The sequence below is a fragment of the Lepidochelys kempii genome, chromosome 12 (genome assembly GCF_965140265.1).
Source record: "Lepidochelys kempii isolate rLepKem1 chromosome 12, rLepKem1.hap2, whole genome shotgun sequence".
Taxonomy (NCBI): domain Eukaryota; kingdom Metazoa; phylum Chordata; order Testudines; family Cheloniidae; genus Lepidochelys; species Lepidochelys kempii.
In genome coordinates this window covers 38,687,223-38,705,617 of record NC_133267.1, presented here as the reverse complement: position 1 = coordinate 38,705,617, position 18,395 = coordinate 38,687,223, and the positions used below count along the sequence as shown (strand labels likewise).

Sequence of the window (18,395 nt, the reverse complement as noted above, 5' to 3'; positions counted from 1 at the left end):
GCCATCGCCTGGCTGGATTCACGCGCTAGCTGGGTGCCCTAGAGACAAGGCCGAACCCTGCCTTTAAATGGCTGGGGCTACACCAAGGAGCGAGCGCTGTGGGAGACACAGCGAGGGTTTGGCGCCCCTAGTATCCCTGGGAGTTTCAGGCTTAGCATCAATAGACTCAGGCTGCTCAGACACGAGGTCTCTGGGCCCAGGGCCACCCCTGGGAGCCGGCCTCTCCTGAACGGCGGGGTGGAGCTGCTCCGCTTTGTCCCAGCCCCCATTTCAGGAGGCGATACCCAAACAAGCATCTCCCGCTTTCCTGGGGGAGAGGGTTTGCCGCCCCCTCTGCTCTCCGAACCTTGCTCTGAAATGCCTGGGAGCGAAGGGCCCACGTCTGCACCCCAACAAAGGGACTTGCCTATCCAGAGAGGCCGGCAAACCTTCGCCTGGCTGGTTGCAGCTGCTTGCTTCTCAGCACTCTGGCCAAGCAACCCCCCGCGCCCGCCCGCTCACTGACTTCTGCACCGTTAGACTCCATGTCTTACAGCCATTACATACCATCGGGGGGAGAGAGACTCTGCAGACCGCGTGGTCCAGTTCCAGCTCTGGGAGGAGGGGAAGGGCATTGATGTCTGTGCTTTGGAAGGATGTGCGCTCACCTTTCTAAAGTGCCGTGGGAGCAAGGGCTAGAAAGCATTACCAAGCCTTAGGGGCATGCACACGGAATCAAGCTGACGGAGAAACGAATCCAAAGTGATCCTTGTAGCTGGTCCCCTCGGAGGCTTATCTGGGGGTTAGACTGCATTGCCAGATCCCAGGAGACAGGCAGCGTAGAGCAAATGAAAATGAGTACAAGGGCCTCTAAACGGCAGTGCCCACAGCAGAGAGCTATTTAGCAGCAATTCCAGGTCGCAAAGGTGGGGTGCACCCTTACCAGGCGTTTTACTTGGGACTCTCAAGCCCAAATAGTCATCCAGCTCATGCCACCAGCATGCTCCATTTTGCAAAGCGTGCACATTTTTTGTACTTAACCCTTTTTAAACCAGCAGGTTCATGACCTCTAAATAAGTGGCCCTTGGACAGGTCACTGCTGACCCAAGCCAGGCTGCTACCGTCCCCAGGAAATGGCAAGGTTTCAGCAGCTAACTCTGTCAGAAATATGCGCTCCCGCCCCTAGGTTAGGAAAGTCAAGGTAGAGCAATGCTACTGGAAGTTTAAGAATGCGGCAGTTGTTCTGGGGAAAGAGGTCATTGGTCCAGCGAGCCAGGCCTCCCAGCCATGGCTGAAGATACAGGGAAAGGTGCAGCCCCATGCCTTTAACACCAGTCACCACCAGCTTCGGGAACATGCTCCCCTCCCAGTGGCACGACCAGGCAAGATACCCAAGCACCAAGTCAGGCCTTTTCTTTTTGGCAAGGCCTACTTCCCAAACCCTCTAACGTAGGGCTGGGGAAGGTGGGAAAACCAGGAGTTGATTCCAGAAGGCTGGTGTCTCCCCCCAAATCTCGCTGCTGTGAAGATACTTGTTATTGTCATTAGTACAAGTGCTGAGAGTCAGGTGAAAGTGGCAGACGTGCAGGAGACTCTCACTTCCCAGCTGAAGGGCTATCCAGTGATTGAATTATTGCTCCTGGCCTGTGTGTTCTTTTGGATCTGTGCGCGGCTGAGCTCTGAGTTTCATCTCACAATGAAACCTAGGTATTGCTGTACTAGGGCCTTGGATGTAAAGGCCCCTCACCTTTGACTTGCCATTACATCACAGCTCACCACCAGGGATCCTAGTTTTCTGAGAGAACAAAATTCTCCTATAAAAACCATGAAAATCCATGTTTTCCCACATTTAAAATGAAACACTGAAAGTTTAGAGAGAGGTATCTGTTGAACACCTTTTGTTGACAGACAGCAGAACCCTGGTAATCGGAGCCTCCATTATCCGGCTTTCTGTATTAACTGAACCGGCCTCGGCTGGTCAGCCCCACCCCTGGTCAGATCTGGGCTGCTGGTGGTTCAGTTAATACGGAGAGCCGGATAATGGAGGCTTGGATAAACGGGGTTCTAGGGTATGTTTTGTCACAAAATGTAAAAATAAAAAATTCCCTGTAAAAATGCAAATTCTGCCTTTTTCCTTGGCAAATGGAGTCCTAGGATCCCTGCTCACCACTAGAAGTAGTGGTGGCTTCTCCCTCGTCTGACGTCCTTCACCCCTTATTTGATCGTGCAGCAAACACCGACAATGCTAAGTTCGTAACATCAAATTAGCTCTCGAAGCGGGTCAGGAGAGGAAGCACAATCTGGAGGTTAAAGGACTGGCCAAAGCACCATCAGGTCTGGGATGCACTTAAAGCTCTACCACGGATTTGCTATTGTGAACTTGGGGATTTCACTTTGCGCCTGTGCCTCAGTTTCCTCCTCTGGAAAATGGGGATAGTGCTACCTTCCTGATGGGAGTTCTGCCATGGTTAAACAACGCAGCTGGTCTTCAACGGAAGTTCTGGCTGGAGCTCAGTGTTTATAAGGCATTAGGAGCCTCCAGAAACAGCTCCAGAGCACAAGATGTGCCAGCACTAGGATGTTAATGTAACATTAAGCAGCAGCCCGCCATGACAGGAGCTCACATTCAGACAAACCTTGGCGACAGCAATGCCAACACTGGAAGATTAAATGGCTCTGTCACCTGACCGCACTATACTACACAGGGAAGTCAACCTGGCTGAAGAGCTTACAGACAGAGGGAAGAAACACCCAAAGAGAAGAGGGCAGGTGCCCAGAGACCACAGTGAGGGATCCACACTGGGATCGTTAAGAGAACAAAATAGATAGGAAGAACTGTTTATCAAAATACTTTATTTCAGGGAGACCCCTCAAAAAAAGACCCTCCTCAGACAGACATCCCAACAATACCTTGGCTTTTTTTTTTTTTTTTTTTTTAAATCAACTAAAACAATCTGATGCTTAAAATAAAAGACAGGTCATAGTTCCCAATCAGACTTTAGTCAAGAATATATATATATTTTTTTTGTTCCTGGGGGAGGGAGGGACAGGGGAGAGAAGATGATGTTGCCAGTAGTTCACAGCGGTTTTCGGTTCTCTCATTACACAGTATATAGAACTGCATTGCTGAAGACACTCAACACACAGCTAGGCTAACTAGAAGAATACAACTTATGGCTAGCGAAGAGGGGAGGGCAGGGCAGGGCAGAGAGAGAGAGAGAAAGTGAAAGTATCCAACAGGGCTGGAATTTGGAGTCCTCTGTGCATAATTTACAGGGAAAACGTGGCGGTGTGGGCCTCCATCTCGGTGCCGGCTCGGTCTGTCTTGCATGGCTGATGCAGAGAGGGGATTACCCCCCGACTCTCCACCGTACGGGTTAGGAGCCAGAGTGAGTCGTCTCGTCTGTGGGATTTTTCAGCTGACAAACTTTTTTTTTTTTTTTTTTAAATTTTTAAAAAGAATTGCAGCCAAAATCAGACAGAACTGCAAAATCCAGAGTGGCCGCTTGTATACTATTTATAAAAACATGGAAGAGTCTCGAATCCAGGTGGAGACAGAGCTCTGCACACATTGGACTATACTTTCCCAGGGATTTTGGCCCGTTTACGAGCAATGGCGTCTTCCACGGCTTTCAGCTGCTTCAGGAGCTCCTCCCGCCGCGACAGCGTGCTGGACTTGCCCGATTTCGCACTTGCAGCTGTTGGGCCTGGCTCGGTTGCTTTGCCTGGTACACTTGTGACTTTGCTGGAACTCTTGGACTGGGGCGACAGCTGGCGTTTCCTATAGGGTGGGGGAGAGAAAAAGCCACAACGCGGTAAGGGGGACGGATTGGTAACAGAGGGGGCTCCTGCACGTGCAGCTCCGAGATCAAGAGGTTTTCGAACAGCAGCAGGGGTTCAATAGCACAGCACGTTTCCCCGTGCTGCAGAAACACTAATGAAGCAGTCAGCTCTTTGCTGGAGGAAGTTGCTCCACTGCTTTAAAGGCTGGCTGAAATGAACGAGTTTTAGGATTGGAGTGGCAAGCCCAGCTGAAAAGTACCTGAGGAACGGTGGAGTTAAATCCACCGCACTCATGCAGTAGCAACCCAGAGGCCTAGGTTAGCGCTCCAGCATGCTAGGACGGGACAGACACACAGGAAGACATGGTCCCTCCCGCAAGGAATTTACAAGCTGCTTTGAGATAAGGGACAACACATGACTGTACCAAAAAAAGAGGGGGAGGTGGGGAAATCACATGGTTAAATACTGCACAGCTTGGTGGCTCCAAAGAATCCCCGTGCTGAATGAACTCGGCTGTCCCAGCAGCTGCCCCACCTAACCATCCACACTGCCTGGCTTTTTCCAGATGACCTGGCAGAGCTGGAGTTCAAAGAGGCGAGTCACACGCTTGCTGTTTTATGGACTGCACTCCACCTCCCTCCCTGCTCCCACCTACTGGGGCCATAAAAATCCAGAGGAAACCCCCAGCCATTAGGTAAGGCAGTGATGACAGCCAGAAGCCAGGAAATGCTGTCAACCCTCCCACGCCCCCCCTCGCAGGGATTGCCGAACAGCGTCTATAGTCCTCGGAATTGCACAACGTGCAGCTGACTGCAGTGCCCAAGCTCAGCGGGAGGGGTGCAATTTGAGCCTCACCTCCCTCTTTCTGGCAGCTGTCACGTGGGGTCATACTAGTGCCACTTGGGACTGATCTGTGACCGTTTGTGTAGCTGCTTCTGGCAATCTGACGGCATGTCACATGAGTGGTAAGACTCAACAGCCCAGGTTACAGAGACAGCCTGGTAATCCTTCTCCTTAAACCCAGCAACTCCTCACTTGACGCCCTTTGATATTAATCCCTGAGCAAGGGGCAGGCTGTTCAAATGTGAACTGAAAAGCATTTAAAACCTCAAAACTAAGCTCCGGGAGAGCTCTGCCTGCCTCTCCTTTACCCCGGCCAGTCCCCAAGCTCAGGGTTCTTGTGATTCCCTTGCCCAGCATATACTGTTACTAAACCCTCAAACAAGAGCAGGTGGAAGAGGGTTAGGAGCTAGCAATGCCAGCTCCAGAAAAAGCAGGTAACAATGCTCAGGTTCCCCATTACAGCTTAGAAATATAACCTCCTGGTAGTCTAAGGAGGAAGGCCGGGCTTGAGGACTGAGCAGTGAGAGACCTGGGTTCTATTTCAGGCTCTGTCCCACTTCCTGTGGCGCACTGGACAAGCTACAATTTCTCTGTGCCTCGGTGTCCCAATCGGCAAAGACCCCATGTCATAGGAAGGCAAGGCATTGGACAAGACTGGCTCAATGTCCACAGAGATCTCTGAGGGAAGTTGCTAGAGAAATGCAAAGCAGTGTTACCTGGCTCTCGGGTGACCAGATGTCCCGATTTTTGGGTCCCTTTTCTTATATAGGCTCCTATTACCCCCCACCACCGTCCCGATCTTTCACACTTGCTGTTTGGTCACCCTACCCGGCTCCTACCAGCATCAAGTTGGACAGAGGCCATCTCAGCTGTACCAGAGACAACACTCCCTATTTCGCTGAGCAAGGCACTCCAACAGAAACCATGCTGACACAGCGTGGTCCTTGCTCACTAAGGCAACGAGGCCCCTGGCATCGCATTTTGGGTTCTGCTATGCAACGAAGGTGGCATTTGCTCTGTTTCAGTTGAAATACTACAGGAAGGAGAAAAAGCTGGCACCAGAGACCAAGGCCTGGATGGGCGTAGATGGAATCAGGGTCATTCACTTTAACTCCTACCAGAAGCCACATCTTGGCAGCCTGCTCTGGTTTTTAAGTGGCTCAGCTTGTGCAAGATTAGCCAAGAGACATGGAATGATGCACACCGGCCAGGAGAGACGAGGTCACAACCAGCACCTGTAGCTAGGACTGACCCCACAATGGGACAGCTGGCACAGGGAGCCCACTGGCTTCCATGCAATCTGAGCTCTGCCCAGCAAACTCCACCGGCTGCAGTTCACACTGAAGTAGTTGTATATAGTTAAGATCTTCACTGCTAGTACTTTGCATGTCCACAGCACCTTTTATCCAAGGATCTCAATGTGCACTACATGAGACGTCTGAATTAAACCCATTTCAGAGGCAGGGAAACTGAGTCATGGGTGAAGCAACTGGTGTCAGGGCAGTGGCAGAGAATTCCTTGCTTCTCAGTACTACCTTAAGCCACTCTACCGTCCAATTACATCCCTATCCTCCCAGTTTTCAACGAACCATGAGTGAGGCTCTTACGTCTCTCTGTGGTAGACTGCTAGAGAAGGGAAAGAGAGGTCTTCCTCCACAGGTCTTTGGCCAAACAGCTCTTTCCCTAGCCAACAAGCCAAGGATTTTGCTCTTCTGCAAACCATGATGGCCAAGAGATAACAAGTCACAGGTGGGAGTGGATGGCGGGATACGCACTGACCTGTCTGTCTGAGCAGGAGATGGTTTAGGGTTCTGGCCTCTCTGCCGATCTTGTTTGGGTGAAGAGATTCTCCCAGCAGGTTTCCTATCGCGAGGACCTATTGCAGAACGTAAAGACAAAAGGTTTTAGCCCTTGCATAAGCCATGGTGTGTTACCAGAGCACACAGTACCATTTCGCCACTTTAAACACAGCCGTTCCCTAGATGGGCCAGGCTGCATCAGGAAAGGAAAGATCCAGCTGCAGCACTTTGAGAAACTCCCTCAGCTCTGCAGAGACACTGCACTTGTGAGGAATAAGAGTAACCTAGGAGTGTGTGATGCACAATGTGTTGCTCTCTCGCCCTCCGCCGGGAACTGCATGGAGCGCTATACCCTGTGCCTTCCAGAGGGATCTTTCCACTGGCTCGCAAGCCCCTGGGACACCTTTATATTTGCCCATGAACTGCCAGGCACACATGAATCGTGAGGAGAGGTGAAGCAACACAGGTTTGCTGTATTCAGGCAGTATGTTCGGTGCATTCTCCTTCACGGGCAGTCAGGCACTGGGAGGATGAGAACAGCCGTGCTTCTTAGCCCGCCTTTCCCATGTCCATCCAGCAATCCAAGAACTAGGATAAAACGGCTGTCTTTACTTCCCAGCTGGCTGAAGGCATGAATATCTGGTCTAGCTACACTGTTTCACTGAGTCCTAGTGATTTTAAATCTAGCCGAATTCTCCAAGTCACCGTTTCAGCAGTGGGATGGGACAGGGTTATGAGCACTCTAAGGATTTTTGCTGGCTCCAGGCCACAGCCAATGTAATATGCCTACAGTGAGAGATTAGGGAAAACACCATCACGTGTCACAGCCAGCTTCTGTACAACACTCAAGGCAAAGCTGCAACACCTCCACCATTGCCTGCTTCTTTGTTTTTCATTAGCAACAGCCAAGGCTGAAAGAAAGCAGGGTAATAGCTGGTTCTCCGACAGGTTGCATCTACAGGGCCCTAACCACTATAAAGGTGCTAATGGACGAGTTTGCAAATAGCTAGGATTCAGTGCTAACAAGTTACAAGAGAAAGGAAAAAGACTGGAGTCATGGTGTATTTTTATTACAGTCCCAGCCCAGATTTTGTCACACACAAGTGTATGGAAGTATCTGTTTCACAGGAATTAAGCAGGGTTAATATTATGTTCTGGCCCCTCAACCTTCTGTGCTCCCCTCATATGCCTTTAAAGCAAAGGGCAACACCACGAGCGGGGAGAGAGCTGGAGATGTGGGGGTTTCTAAAACCTGCTGACTCGAACAGCTGCATCAGTAACAGGCAGCGAGTGGACAGCAGGCCTGCATGCGATGAAGGTTTCCCCAGGACTCCCAGGAGACTAAAGCATAGTACAGGAAGGTGGGGGATTGTACAGCAAGTAACTGAGGCAAGATAATTATCTTGCTGTAAAATCTAAAGTGGAGACCAGGCACTGATAGCCACAAGGTAGCCGGGGAGGCCAGTGCTATACTCGCCCCCTGGGGTTGACCTCACAGTAAATGAAAGTTCCTCCTCCCCACCATGTTTCGCCAGCAGGAGAGCATGACAAACACCCCTGTTTTTATTGGAGAAGACGCAGCCCTGGTTTGGAGAAATGAACTTCTGGCACACACCCTTCCAGCTAATGGAAGGCAGAGGCAGCGATCCCTTGGAATCTAACCTGCTGACCGCCTCATGACCAAATGACCTCCCCTAGCAGTTAAACTGCTGCCCGCAGAGCTGCATTCAGGCCATGCCAGAGAGCATTTACCCTATCACTGCATCTCTCAGATTCCTCACCTCTGTCAGGTGACAGGTTAACCCGTTTGGCTGGAGGAGAGCCCTGTCTGTCTTTGTCTGCTGGCTCATATCTCTTCCTGCTTCCTTTGTCAGCCGCCTGAAATGGAAGGAAACAGATGATAGATTCGGATACATATATATCCCGTAGGGAGGAAACTGACGCAGCTGGGCGCTGTTCCTTTGTCATGGGCATCGCAATGCTTCCATACCAGTGGAACACACTGCCCCAGTACTTAAGGAGGTTTCCTTGCAGCAGGCTGGTAAACTGCTTTCCCGGGTACAAGCCACTTGAACAGCAAAGTGATCCCTTGGAGTCATGTGCCATTACAATGATCGGGAACAGCTCTTAGAGGTCAGACTGCGTTTCTGCTAACGGGGCATTTTACATCGAATCACAGGAAGTAAAAAGCTGCATTTTGTCTGGTCTCTTTTGGCTTGGCTCAGGATGATGACACGAGTACTAACAAGGTCTACAGGGCCATGTTTTTCTCTAGAACACGCCCCAATACAAGGGAAAGGGGATTCTACCACCACATTATGGCAGGGTCCGTGTAACATTTAGTAAGTCATTTATCATGTCCCCTTCACCAGAGAGGAGCCTAACTTGCTTAACAAGCGAGCTGTCGGAATCCCATCACACACAGAACACTCCTCACTGCAGTCGAGGGAGGAGAAGTCGGGAGAATGTCGCAAGCAGAATTCAGGGTAGCAGGAAATGACCACTCCAACTGAAATTATCCAGGTCATTTGGGTAACGCCCTCCTCCAGCATGAAGCCCCATGAGGGTGAACCACCACATGCGGTCGGGATCTTGACCGAGCTTCTCAGCCAAAGGATGGCAAACTCTAGGAGCATATTTTCTCCTAACGGCATGCTGGGGTATCAGGCCCAGCACTAACTACGAGGGAGTCACACCTAATAAGACACCAACTCCACCTTCTGCAGGACAGTCCTTTGGGGTCTCCACATTCATGCACTGACCCATTTTAATCTCTTTCAGTGATCACTTTTAGAGCCAGCCAGGCTAAGGAGAGCTCATTCCCAAGGCAGGCTCAGCACCCTTATGCAACACGAGTCAAGCTCGTAGAGATCACGCTTCCATATGGCTGCAGGTTGGCGAGGCTCAGACGGAGGCAGGAGAATCTGCAGTGAAAGGCACCGCGTGTGACCCTGCCTAGCTCAGGAGGCTCTCACGCTGAGATCTCAGGCCAAGGTGCTATATGGCCACAGGCCTAAAGAATGTGGCTCAGGGAAAGCGGGCAACAGCCCCTGATGGGGCAGGAGGAATGTGCCCCAGGGAAGCTTCCAGCACAGCCAGAAGTCAAGACATAGTGTACGCTGCCTAACAGGTTCTGTCATTTGACCGCTTTCCATAATCATGAGAACTTCAGAAGCAACTGCACACATTCCCAGCAGAGCTCTCCTCAGCAAGAGGGCAGCAAACTCTCCTCCACGGGCCAGAGAGCCAGCAATGGCCCCTTCCTCCCCCTGCTCTGAAAAGCCCTCCGAGAGCCATCACCCCACCTCTCACCTTATTCAACAGCGTCAATTTGATCTCTTTGTGGGCACTGAACCCCCCCTGCTGAGGCTGGGGCAGTGGGGGCTGCTGGGGTGGGAGCAGCTGCTGCGATTTACTCGCTTGTGTGGGTTTTGTTGATTTCAGGGGCTGGGCAGGCACCTCCCGTTTCCGTTTCTCCTCTTTAACACTGTCTTCTTTTTTCGATTTTCCTGCTGAAACCAGAATTCTAGTGTCAGCGATGCGCAATAAATCCTGCCCTGCCTTTTAAAAAGAAAGGCTCAAAGGATGGAAGGTGCTGCAGGGACCCATGCTGGTTAGCAAAGCCTACAGCGCCCGGATTAAAACCGGTGGGAAGCCAGAATTCCCCAGGGGAGAATAGTTAACATATTAGCAGACAAGGAATGAGAAGCTCTTGCAACAGACCGTGATGGGGTCTCAAATGAGCAAATGGGGAGTTTATGAGAGGAAATACTAGTCCCCCCAGGAAGAGAGAGCTGCACTGGCTCATCATCTCAGGGGAGCGAGAGTGAAAAGAGGATGAGCAATGGAAGGATGCTGGGGGAACGTGCACCAAAGCACATACAGGGTTTGTGAGGAAAGGAAGACCCCTTCTCAGACAGGCAGCCAAGCAGACACAGACAACAGTACAGAAATGATGCATAAGTCTTCCCGCTCAAGCTCATCACCTCTGCCTTCTCAGCAGCCATCCAGGGTGAAGCCTTTGGACTCTCCCAATCTATATCAAACCTCAGTTGCTCCCCACACTTTCATTTACCTCTGTGTAATGGGTTCCATGCTGTTTGCCATATCACCAAGTGAGCTCTCTGCAGATCTTGCCCCACCCCCTTCCCTCATTCTCAGAACTGGATACTTCTACCTTTCTTCTGCTGGGCTGGGGTCAAGGATCGGGAGCTGGCTGAGGACACTGGACTGGCCAGGTCGGCGTACATGTCTTCCGAGTCTGCACTGCGTATGGAACTGCTACTGGAGGAGGCACTAGAGACAGAGGAGACGCTGCTCACGCTCAGGGACCTGGAAAAGAGACAGGCACACTCACCACCTCCGCCCGCGGAGACCGCCACGAGGGCCTCTCGAATTCACACACGCGCCTGCTCGCTCATTCTCACGCCGCACCGAGGAGCGGTCACAAGGGCTGCAAAGGCGAGTGGCACTCAGGACAAGATAAGACTGTTGTAATATTATACTCAGAGACACGTATACAGCTTATTCATCCAGAGATATCAATAAAGCAAGAACTAGGGTAAGCCCTGGACTACACGTTTCAGGGATATAGTTCAGGTCAAGAGTGTCCCCATATCATTCACTCTGCCTGATGCACAAGTTGCCTGATACTTATTTACCAAGGAAGCTTTAAAAGACATGGATTCTCCAAGCTCGCGATTCAAGAGCTACATTCCAGAGGCCATAAGGTTCCCTTTTTGAAGGGCCACAAGACCACAGAGACGGAGAGAACAGCACAGGCAGAGGGGAAGATGGCTCACAAGATGGATGCTGTCTGATGACATGTTCCGCACAATTAAAATGCTGGAGAACGACTACTGTATTTTTTTGATACAGACTTTGTACTTTGCACTGGACCAGATAAAGATAAGATAGTGCCCGACCCCAAACCTTTGATCTATCGCAGGGAAATTCAGGGGAGGGCACATCACTTTAAAACAAATCACAAGCTCACAACTCAACAGTACCATGACAGAAGTGAGTTGTTAGAGGAGAGGGTGATGACTTGGTATCCCAGGAACCCAGGGATAGAATTTCGTCTCCAAAGGAGGACGTGGCTACAGAATTGTGTCAGTAGTCTGTTTTGGTTTGAGTACATTCAGTACATTATTTCCTGTGTTCAAAAAGTGCTTTGGTCCTGGAGTATGAGTGGGCCCGGTGCTCTGACCGTGTCAGGCACACACTGTTTGCACACTGCTGGGGAAAGCAGCGCAGTAGCAAATATTAAGCCAGCTCTGTTTATGTTTCAGCAGGAACACCAGCACTCCCTGTCCATCTCTGCCCTCACACCATATCTGTGCTGTCTACAGTAAGTGTCACAAGGCAGGGATCTTACTTGCAAATACCTGCAAAGCAGCAGGCTCATCATTTGGTGCGGTGTAAGTAACAACTAAAGAAGTAGACATCTGAAATCCTAAACATAAACTTTACAGTGGGGTTAAGTTAAAAAGAGAGCATCTGAGAGGCAGACTCACCCCTAGCCTCTCATATCAGCCTTTGGAGGGCCTAATGAATCAGACCAACATTTAATAAACATGCTTACATTCCTGGAAAAAAAATGTAGCCATTCAACCGTGTGGCTCTGCAGTGCACAAAGGTGCGAATTGGCTCTGATTTGAACCACATTCTGCTCCATTGTATAGACCACACCGACCATACTACCCAAGGGCTTAAGAACTTTAGATAGAAAAAACGGAGCAGCTGCTTATGGGGTTGCAGAAACACTCTTGTGTATGAACAGGTTTCACAAGTTAATCTAAATATGCTTTTGAAGGGGACTCATTTCAGGACTATCAGAATTTGTCAGTCACTGGGCTTTGGAGGGAGCCAGACACAGCACACCCATTCATGTCAAAGAAATGAATGGTGTCTTGGGGCAAAACGTGCAACGGGAACCATTCTTGCAACCTTATTTGCCATTAACAGCGCAAAGCACCACCACGAGCCAGATCTATTAGATGCTTTCTGATAAGCGGTGCTGACATACCAGGCATCAGCCCTAAAGAGATCCAACAGTGAGATTTAGAGAAAAGTTTAGAATAGCAGCATTGTGTAAGATGAATGCCTATTGCCGTAGAAAAACAAACACCCTGGAATTTGTATTTACAACAGCAAGGTAAACGTTCAATTAAGATTTGAAAACAGGGGGAAGAGAGGCTTCAGCCCCAAATTAGAGTGAAAATGGATAATTCAGGGCACATTGACAATAATTTCATTATTTCCTAGAATAAGCAACATGGCAGCTGTTAACATTGTTTTCATTTTTCAAAATTTAAGACTCATTTATATACTCTGGGCAAAGGCATCTTTCCTTGTACTGCACACACCTGCTAGGAAGGTGGTTTCCTGCACTGTGAGCTCTCAAACGTGTCCAGTACAACACCGGCACATAACCTGGGTCGGTTAACCGTTATGAGCAAGTGTGAAACTGAAAGTGACAGTGCTTTACCTGGATTTTCTGGACCCAGATGGGGAGGGGGAAACTGAGGCAGACGTCGACCGGGAATGAGACCGGGAGAGAGACCGAGACAAGGACCTAGATCGGGAACTGGAGCCGCTATAGCTGCTGGCACTGCCACTGATGCTGCCACTTACAGTCCGCCTGCAAGAGAGCAAAAGAAGCCATTCTCATCTGATTCTACTCAGCAATAAAGCAGGGCTGCTTTTTGTGCATTTCAAGAGGCTTCCAATGCAGTTATTTACATACATTGACTGACACTCGACAATACAGCAGAGAATTCTGTTTTGTCAGTCAAACAGATTTCCCTGTCCTGGCCATGCATCCCCGCTTCCGAACAGCAGATATTTCGTGAGAGACTGAATGGTGCTGGGTGGAGCAGGACACAGAACAGCACCTCTGTCCTGTCCTATTGCATCAGTAGCGAATATTTCCTAACAAAAAAGTGTCAACTGCACAAGATTGTGGGGCTGACTTGTAGCGTGGACTATAGAAATATCAAACTCGCCACTCGCTACTTAAAGTTTGGGGTGACAAGCTAACTGGTACCGATCTTCTAAATTTTCACATTAGGGACGGTTTATTTCCTTTTCCTTCTGCGAACACTGACACCCATAACAGTCATGTAAGGGATCATGCAGCGTCTAAGGACTCCTAAGAGTAACCTGTTCCAGTAAAGGAACCATAACCCACTTTTCTAAGGGGAGAGGAATCCCAGCAACCAGAGACAGAAGTAACTCAAGGTTTCCAGTACTGTTCTCTAGTCACTATTAAGGAACAAGGGGAACAGCTCCATTCAAAGCTAAGAATTGACCTAGGAAGCTTGGCATTGAAAGGAAAATAGAATTATGGCATAGAACTTTATTTTTATTGATTTAAAACACCAGGATCTAAGGAAACTGTTGTTTGCCCTCAAAGGGCACATCAATTTAGCTAGGTCTGAGGGAAGTTCCACATTTTTGAAGTCACATTTCCTTCTGAGTTGGCACAGTAGAAATCTTCTCTTTAATTTATTAAGCATCAGATGCAGGCCAGCACCCAACTCTGCAGCCCCGAGTCCTTCCCTCCCTTTACTTCATTATGGAGCATGACCCTCTGAATTCAACGTAGCTCTGAGCTTCCTTTGCTTCCTCAATGGCTGGACTAACCAATCAGTTGCTCTAAAATGTGTGCTTACCCTATAATATGAGCGTTTCCTATTGGTACAATTCAAGGATTCCACCTGCTGTTCTCATTCAACAGGTCTCTAGAGAGATCGGCCTGGGTTTTTTTTTATTGCATGCAAGTAATACATTCTGCCCCTTTTTTGGTTCCCCTGCTATCCCAGGGGACAGATTTCTCCTCTAAGTCAGAGCGAGTTCTTGGTTAATTCCTCAATTAGCAATTACCGGCTCTTCATTTCTATGCATGATCAAACCCCATCTGCCCAGGTTCTCCTACCTCCTGGGTGGAGTCCTCGTTTGACGTTCCTTCCTTCTGGCCTCTCTGTTATCCCCCGGTTTGGCTGGCTCTGGTGCAACTGTTGCAACTTTAGTCAATGGTGGTGGGACTGGAAGGGCACCTACTTTCTTCACAGATTTCTCACTGCAAAGTTAAAATGGAGTTTTGATACTCTCGTGTATGATCAAACACCATGGGCATGTAACACGGGGATTTTCAGGAGCAACGTATTTCCCACTGCTGAAACATTATACAATTCCTGTTACCATAGCCTTTTGGAAAAGTCAACGTAAACCATATTTCACAGAAACACTCGGACACTACAAAGCCCCTTAACAAGGGCAGTTTATTGCATTCTAACATGAAAGATTTTTAAAGAGATCAGCTATTATATAAACAGGCAGTGTTACGGCGACAACGTACTCCAGCAGTTTACAGTTCCACAAGTTCCCCTTGGAATTGGTTACTTATGATACACAGGTATCTGAAACAAACGTCTGCTTACAAGTTGTGGGTCAGACTTTAGACACACAGAACTAATTTGTGTGCAAATAACCGGTTCGCTTACCCGTACTGGACGTTTGCATGCTAAGGTTGCGTGCAAATGTATGCATCGATTTGTGCATGCCTCATTTTGAAACTCTGATCCTAGACTTTTAATCTTGCACTTTACAGTGTGCAGTAAATAGCAGACGTGTGCATTGCCTTTAAGCTTTTATACTGAACATACCAAATAGGAAAGGGGTCATTTCAGCACATTTCCAGCATTACTCCTCTTCAGGCCCACGATGAGCCAATCACTTACATAATAGTTGGCAATTGTCCAGCGTTCACTGTGATAGTGATGTCACACCCATTATTAACCAGCAGCGGAGCTGGCTGGCTGCAAAGGCTGTTAGTTTCTCCCTTTTGCTACCTATTTCATATTCTTATTTTATAACCTGCAGAACACAAATATTAAATACGTGCTATGTTTGACCAGGAAAAGAAAACGCGCCATTTTAGGCAGCTGTGGGGTTGCAATGCTGTTCTGCAGTAGATGCAATATTACCAGAAGAGAACATATAAAGGCATCACTCCACATGGGACTCAATCCATCAGAAGGCACGCCATGGGCTCAGGAAAGTGAGTAAATACTGAATTAGAAATGGGCTGAAGTAGTCATGTGCCCTGCTGGAGCATTCAGCCTGACCTCCAAGTTGTAACTTTTGGAAAAATTTCCATATCACCTTTAAAAACAATGACCTCAGCATATAGCAGAGAAACATTCCCCAGGATAACCACGTGTACTATGTTAGTGTGACAGAAGTGGGTGAAATATGAAATATAGGCCTATTAAAAAAAGCACAAGGGGTGACATAAGCTACTAAACAAATATTTTACGTTTACAGAGCTATTGTACTTGTGTTAATTCATACCCAAGAATTTGCAAACAGACACACCCTAACTGTATACAGCTATATTTCTGCTCGCTAGTTTAATGATATGTGTAATACACACTAGCTTTAGTCACATGCTTTATATCACAGAAACCCTTCTACAAGAGTGTCATTCAGATTTCGTATCTGTACACACCCAATTTACAAATCAGTCTGTGTGTACATATGGACCATTTACATATACCCATATGTGTAGCTTGTGTACATGAACTATAATACAATTAAGGGAATACAATTAATCAAAGACTTAAATGCAAGTGTCAATCGATACAAATAACGTTCTGTATTTACAGTTTTCAGTAGGGTGGGTGATTTCAGAACCAAAAGTCAGAATCGTATCCCGGGACCCTTTAAGGGCCAAGGTGAAACTACAGTTTGAGGGCTCTCCTACACCATCTCTTCCAAGTAGACAAGAAGTCTTACCCTTTTCCAGCAGGTGGTGCAGGCTCCCCTTTAGCTTTCACAAGCGCTTTGTGTGGAGATGGCGTTGGGGAAGGTGAAGGGGAAGATGAGAAGGATCGCGACCTGGGCAATTAAATAAAAAAAGATTAGCTCTGGGCGGAAGAGAAGGTGTACATCATTCAACTCAGTCCCCGGGATCGCAGAAAGGTTCTCTCACTTGTGGTCTCCAGGCCTTTCAGGTGTGGGGAGTACCCTCTTCTTATTTGTACCTTCTCCTTCCCTGGGTTAAGTGGCTATATTGCACGGACTACTTTTAGTGGGACAAAACTTGTTCTCTTAGTGTCCTACCTGCCCTCTGCTCTAGATGCCAGTATGGGAGATAGGAATTCTGAGGCACAAATTGGATGTTAGCCAGAAAGTGACTAGCTCTCAGCTATTCCATCTTAATGCTTGGGTCCAAGTCCTCCATACTCCATTTCAGGCTTCAGGTCCACAGGCAGGCACACCAAATGGGTTTTTATTGAGAGAGAAACTAGAGATGAGATCATGCTTGCAAGTGTGAATTCTATTTCAAGTCCCATGTATTCCTGCTCTGGCCGAGACACTCCAAATGCAATCTACAGTCACTTAGATAGGAGCAAAAAGACTGGGGAACGGATTAAGCTCTTGCGATTTCCTGAAACGTGAGGGGAACAATCAAGCAGAGTATAGCAAAGCCGAGAGAGCCAAGTGCAGAAGTTATTTCCTGGACTGGCACTTAAACAGTAACTCAACCAACTAACATTAAAAAATTACAGAATTTAGTTAACAACTTTGCAAGACTTTCATTTCCAGGTCTTTTAAACAGTGAAGATGATTCTTTCAGACCTACTGTGTATGAACAGGAGGTACAGAAAGTATCAGTGGGAAAGAAGCAACGAACAACAGCGTCCACAGAGAGAGCAGTAGGCCCGTCCACTGAATGGAGCTGTTTGGTGAGAAAATTTTAAACACTGTTTTGAAATAGAGGCAGTGCATGGTCTGTAATTATTCCAGTATTTTAGTTCCCAGTAATTATCTTTATACGCTGATCTTGCTGTTTAAGATCATCGTTGGTTTGACTATTTTTGTTTCAGATACTGGTTTTGTATCTGCTTTTAATATCTGAGAAACACAAAGAAAAGATTTTAAAACTAAGCACCCTATTTATTTATTTTGGTGAGTAGAAGAAAGTTGCAGCTGTTGCATTAGAAGCCAAAGAAACAGTACCTTGACCTGCTGCCTGAGAAAGAACTGTGTCTGGAAGAGTGACTAGAGTAGGAGCTGTAGGAAGAGGATCTGGAACGAGATCGTGAAGAACCAGAACCAGAATAGGAGGATGAGCGAGAAGACGACCTGGAAGAAAAAGATTAACAACTCATTTTGGGGAAAACAAAATTTCTCATTTTCACTGTTTAGTTTCAGGGACTCTCCTGAACATCATTCAAACCTCCCACCCCCATCTTCAAGACCAATCCAGGGACATATTACCCTATAGATCTATAATCTCTCTCCCTGCACCCCACGCCCCTCATTTCCTGCTTCGATGAAGAGGGCTCTCTTGCAACCACCACACCAGCCATCTGGAACAGGCTGACCACCTTCCTCTGCCCGAGTGACTCTCCATCCCTTTTTGGGAAAGGGCAGCTCAGAATCCAGCTCTTCTATATGATCTTCAACCACGTCACCACCAGCTTGTTCCCCGGTGGGCCAGGATGGCCTGACCACTGCTGATCTGAGTGGGGGGAGGAATCCAGAGAATGCAGCAGTTCTTAAGATAAAGGTATGTTGGGATTTATCTTATCAGTGTTTTATACCCGTTTCAGAGCCAAATCATATCAGTTTGGCGTGCTCTGTGTATCTCAAGTTCGCTTGAGGTCCTTTTTCTTTTTGGAAACCCAAAGTTCAAATCTGTAAAGGGAGTTAGGCTCAAGCCTGTGTCCAAATTCTCCCTGATTCAGTACCTGCTTTCCACGGGGCTGTTCTGTCCTCTATGGCTCTATTCGACCTGGCTCCTGGGCTCCACAGTCTCCATGCTCCCAGCTTTTACCAGACTCTCCTTCAGCACTCAGAGCACACCCTTCCTATCACCAACCCTCCCGCTGCTACCCCTGGAGTGAGCTAGGTTGATTTATATGGGCCACATACCCCACCCCCCAGCAGCTGTTGCAAGGATTAGTGACTAGAGCTGAA

The 18,395-nt window shown here is 48.2% G+C and overlaps 1 protein-coding gene across 4 annotated transcripts in view; it reads right to left on the bottom strand.

Moving 5' to 3' along the window:
- Positions 1-2,815: 2,815 nt before the first annotated feature.
- ZC3H18 (zinc finger CCCH-type containing 18) overlaps positions 2,816-18,395 on the bottom strand; it is a 60,324-nt gene continuing 44,744 nt past the window's right edge. For 2 of the 4 annotated variants that reach the window (XM_073308178.1, XM_073308180.1), the window contains 9 exons: positions 17,433-17,558; positions 16,206-16,307; positions 14,344-14,487; positions 12,895-13,047; positions 10,582-10,736; positions 9,717-9,916; positions 8,186-8,282; positions 6,385-6,481; positions 2,816-3,760 (listed from right to left, as the gene is read on the bottom strand). In XM_073308178.1, coding sequence (XP_073164279.1) covers positions 3,556-3,760; positions 6,385-6,481; positions 8,186-8,282; positions 9,717-9,916; positions 10,582-10,736; positions 12,895-13,047; positions 14,344-14,487; positions 16,206-16,307; positions 17,433-17,558 — 1,279 coding nt within the window. In that variant the 3' untranslated portion in view covers positions 2,816-3,555. The remainder of the gene's footprint in view (positions 3,761-6,384; positions 6,482-8,185; positions 8,283-9,716; positions 9,917-10,581; positions 10,737-12,894; positions 13,048-14,343; positions 14,488-16,205; positions 16,308-17,432; positions 17,559-18,395) is intronic. The other 2 variants (XM_073308177.1, XM_073308179.1) reach the window with 2 other exon arrangements.